This window comes from Octodon degus, unplaced genomic scaffold (genome assembly GCF_000260255.1).
Source record: "Octodon degus isolate 3935 unplaced genomic scaffold, OctDeg1.0 scaffold00146, whole genome shotgun sequence".
Classification (NCBI taxonomy): Eukaryota; Metazoa; Chordata; class Mammalia; order Rodentia; family Octodontidae; genus Octodon; species Octodon degus.
Window position 1 is genome coordinate 603,165 of NW_004524722.1, and position 3,507 is coordinate 606,671.

At 41.4% G+C, this 3,507-nt stretch overlaps 1 protein-coding gene across 5 annotated transcripts in view; it reads right to left on the reverse strand.

Annotated features, from left to right (window-relative positions):
• LOC101572733 (N-acetylated-alpha-linked acidic dipeptidase 2) overlaps nucleotides 1–3,507 on the reverse strand; it is an 87,560-nt gene that overhangs the window by 34,579 nt on the left and 49,474 nt on the right. For all 5 annotated transcript variants that reach the window (XM_004641913.2, XM_023702153.1, XM_023702154.1 and 2 more), the window contains one exon: nucleotides 3,163–3,230. In XM_004641913.2, the coding sequence (XP_004641970.1) occupies nucleotides 3,163–3,230 (68 nt within the window). The remainder of the gene's footprint in view (nucleotides 1–3,162; nucleotides 3,231–3,507) is intronic.

Sequence of the window (3,507 nt, forward strand, 5' to 3'; positions counted from 1 at the left end):
TAACAATACACAATGTACTAACCATTGTTACTCTCCTAAAATCTTGTTTTGAGATTTTGTACTATTGTTTTTATTTTTTTTCTTTAAAATAAAATAACTGATGTCAAAAAAAAACTTATATTACTTGTAAATCAACAAACTATAGCTCTATGTGTTTGTAAGGTATAAAATAGTGAGAATCAAAATTTGATGGAATTTAAAATGTGTTTATATTTCACTTTTTGTAAAATTAAGAAATTTTAAATAACTACATTGAAAAATGCATCTTGATTTTGGAAAATTCAATATCATACTTATATTTAGACTTCTGCATGTTAAGTGACAACAATATGGTAGCATAAAAATAAATATATACAATGCAAAAAAAAAACCCAGTCTAGCTTAAACGGATCCACACATCAAACAAATGTGCAATGCAAAGTGGTAATATGTAATGCAAAGGAAAATAGCAAACTCTTATAAAGAACTCCAGATACCAGATGAGAGACAGACATGCCCTAAGTAAAGGGCTTCCTGAGAAAATAGCAGTGACAGAGCACTGAATAAACTTGTCAGCGCTGGCCCACGCTTTGGGACCGGCTGTCCTGCATCTATTCACAAGTGCAAAGGCCTGGCGTGTACTCGGGGCACAGGCCTTCACTAGCCTACAGCAAGGAGCCCTCCTTTTCCCGCAGTGCTAAGCAGGCTGGGGACAGTCATTTGCCCTTGTAGCTTCCTACAGATGAGATGGGAATTCATTGTTACCTACAATACCTTTAATTTAGAATCAGGTTGGGTGCGGGATGCCACAGCATGACCTTTGTCCCAATTACTTTGAGAGACTGAGGCAGGAAGGTTGCTTGAGCGCAGGATTTCAAGGCCAGCTGAATAACATAGCAAGAACAGATCTACATGGTGATAGTAACTAGAAACATCCCTCTGCATTTCATGACTCCAGAGCTACTCCATCATCCTCCAGCGAGCTGACTGGCTTCTCTCTCTGCTCTGCTTCTGCCAATTTCCTTAGCACAGCTCCTACTGAAGTTCTTATGCCTAGTGAGTTGTATTGAATTCCCAGCAAAATCCTCATTGATGCAGTTTCTTACTATCCTGAAGTGTATCCTTTCGATCTGCTCAATCTCTACCCATCTCAACAGCCTCAGCTAGACGTACTCTCAGTACCAACCACAATCCTTCTGTACATAAATCCCTGATCTCCTTTCTCACTGTATGTGGCAACTGCTCTGCTATATCCCCAAACGATGGTTTATCTGACATATTAAAGGTTAAACTATAATAATGAATTGATAGGGAAGTGAAAAGCATCCAGTTGTTTGACTCTTGGTATGGCCATCAATATGCATGTGCTTTTGTAATAAGGCCATGGACAAAAACCTCTCCTGCTTGCTGATTCCAAAATTCCTACCATCATTGACCTCAAAGGGAGGAGTTAGAGTTCTAAGACATCAAAAATCATAAATGTGAGCCAGCCAAATAGCTCAGCAGATTAAATCACCTGCAAGCAGGCTTAGGGGCCAGGGGTTCGATCCCTCCACCTGCCGTGCTGGCCCTGCCCCGGGGGGCACTGAGAGGACAATTGAGATTGGGCATGATGGCACGCACCTGCAATCCCAGCTCTTGGGAGGTGGTAAACAGGGGATCTCTGACTCCAATGTATGCTACTGGAGTCACTATGCCATGGTGAGACCCCATAGACCCTTCCCTAAAATATAAATAAATAAATACACATAAAAGGACTCTGTTACAGTCTGCCTTTCAATAAGATGCTTTTATGAACTTTTTTTTAAAAATGAGGGTGACAGGGTTGTGATGAGTGTGAAAGAGAACTCTTACTCAGGAAAAGGAGTTTTTAGAGAAACAGTAAAAGGCAGAAGATACATGAAGGGAGATCAGGACATAGTACTGAGGAAAAAATGATGCCTGCTTCACATTGTTCTCTAAGGCTGACCCTGAAGCAAGCATTTCTATAGGCAAATTCGATAGCAGAGATTCACTTAAGTGAAGTGCACAGGTAGTAAGCAAGTAGCTCATATAATGCCCTGGGACCTGAACTGCATTAGCTGTCAGGTTATTTTTATCTATAATTCACTTAATATGTACAACATTCCTATGTAATATGCAATCACGAACATTTCTATTTTGCCTTCAGATTTACTATTTGTCTGTTCGCTACATAGTCACGCAAATAATGAACAGTCTTGTCAAAAATTAACTTCTCTGTCACCAGATGTGCAAATTTCTCATCTGATTTTTCATACATTGTTCTCTCTCTCTCTCTCTCTCTCTCTCTCTCTCTCTCTCTCTGTGTGTTTGTCTTTTTGAGACAGGGTTTCACTGTGTGGTTCAGGCTGGCCTTGAGCTCACTTTGTAGTCCAGGCTGGCCTTGAACTTGCAGCAAACTTCCTGCTCAGCCTCCCCACGCACTCTCTCTTACCGCCTTTCCATCAATACCACATGCTTAGGCCACACTGAGCCAAATTCAGGTCAGAGAGCAGGCTCTTTGGTACGTCCACATCACTGTTCAGTGCTGAGTCCCCGCTTCATAGCCCCGTCTCTTCCTTACGTGTGCTTCCACTTGACAGTCCAAGCACCTGTGGCGCTATAACACCCCCGTGATTCCCAACTCCCGCCGGCTATCCCAACGTTCTGCAGTCTGTATTCTACACCTGTTCTCTCATAAACAGTATAAGAAGGCCCAGAGAATTTAATTGCACATTGACAGGCCTGTACCCTCTTTGAATTCTGTGATCTTTTATCCCTCTTGTTACCAGAATTCATTTTCCAGGGCTTGACTCAAAGTAATCACCCAATGGACATTGGCTGCATAAAGAAAAAAGTTGCTAGCAAAGGCAGTGTTTGAAACTAACACTTTTCCATTTTAACTCAGCGCTCTTTGCCCTGTATCAAAGCACTCCTACCTGATTAACATTAGATTCCCTACACAAGTGTGAGCACCCGTATTAGCAAGAATGGCAGCACTATCTTCCTAATTGCCACAAAGCAAGTCATGCATTCAGATCCTATTTTTACTTGTTATTTACTAGTCAGGTATAGGATGGTCTGGTATCAACTTAAAAACTAAAAGCCACTGATTAAGTCAGGAAAATGTTATGCATTCAGCCATTCCTCGGGAATCGCAGGAAGACAGGTTCCCCTTTGTACCTCTTTTGTCAGTTTATACACGAGCTGGTAAAGAAGAGGCGTACAATCAACTCTGAGCGTATAGTTGCCTGAAAAATAAGTAAAACACAGGTGTGTTACTTTATCCTTCCCAATGAAATTCCAGTTATGCTCCACTCTAACTTTATTTTTCAGCTTTAAGTAAGACCTAACAGTGTATTGTCAGAGCACCCCAAATATGCCTGATCTCATCTAAACAGGACCTAGCAGTCTTTAAACCAAGAACATTGGGGCCGGGGAGATGGCTCAGGGGAATAAGCACTTCCCTGGCAAGCGCAAGTGTCTGAGTTCAATCCCCAGTTCCGCCAAAAAAAATAAAAAAATTAA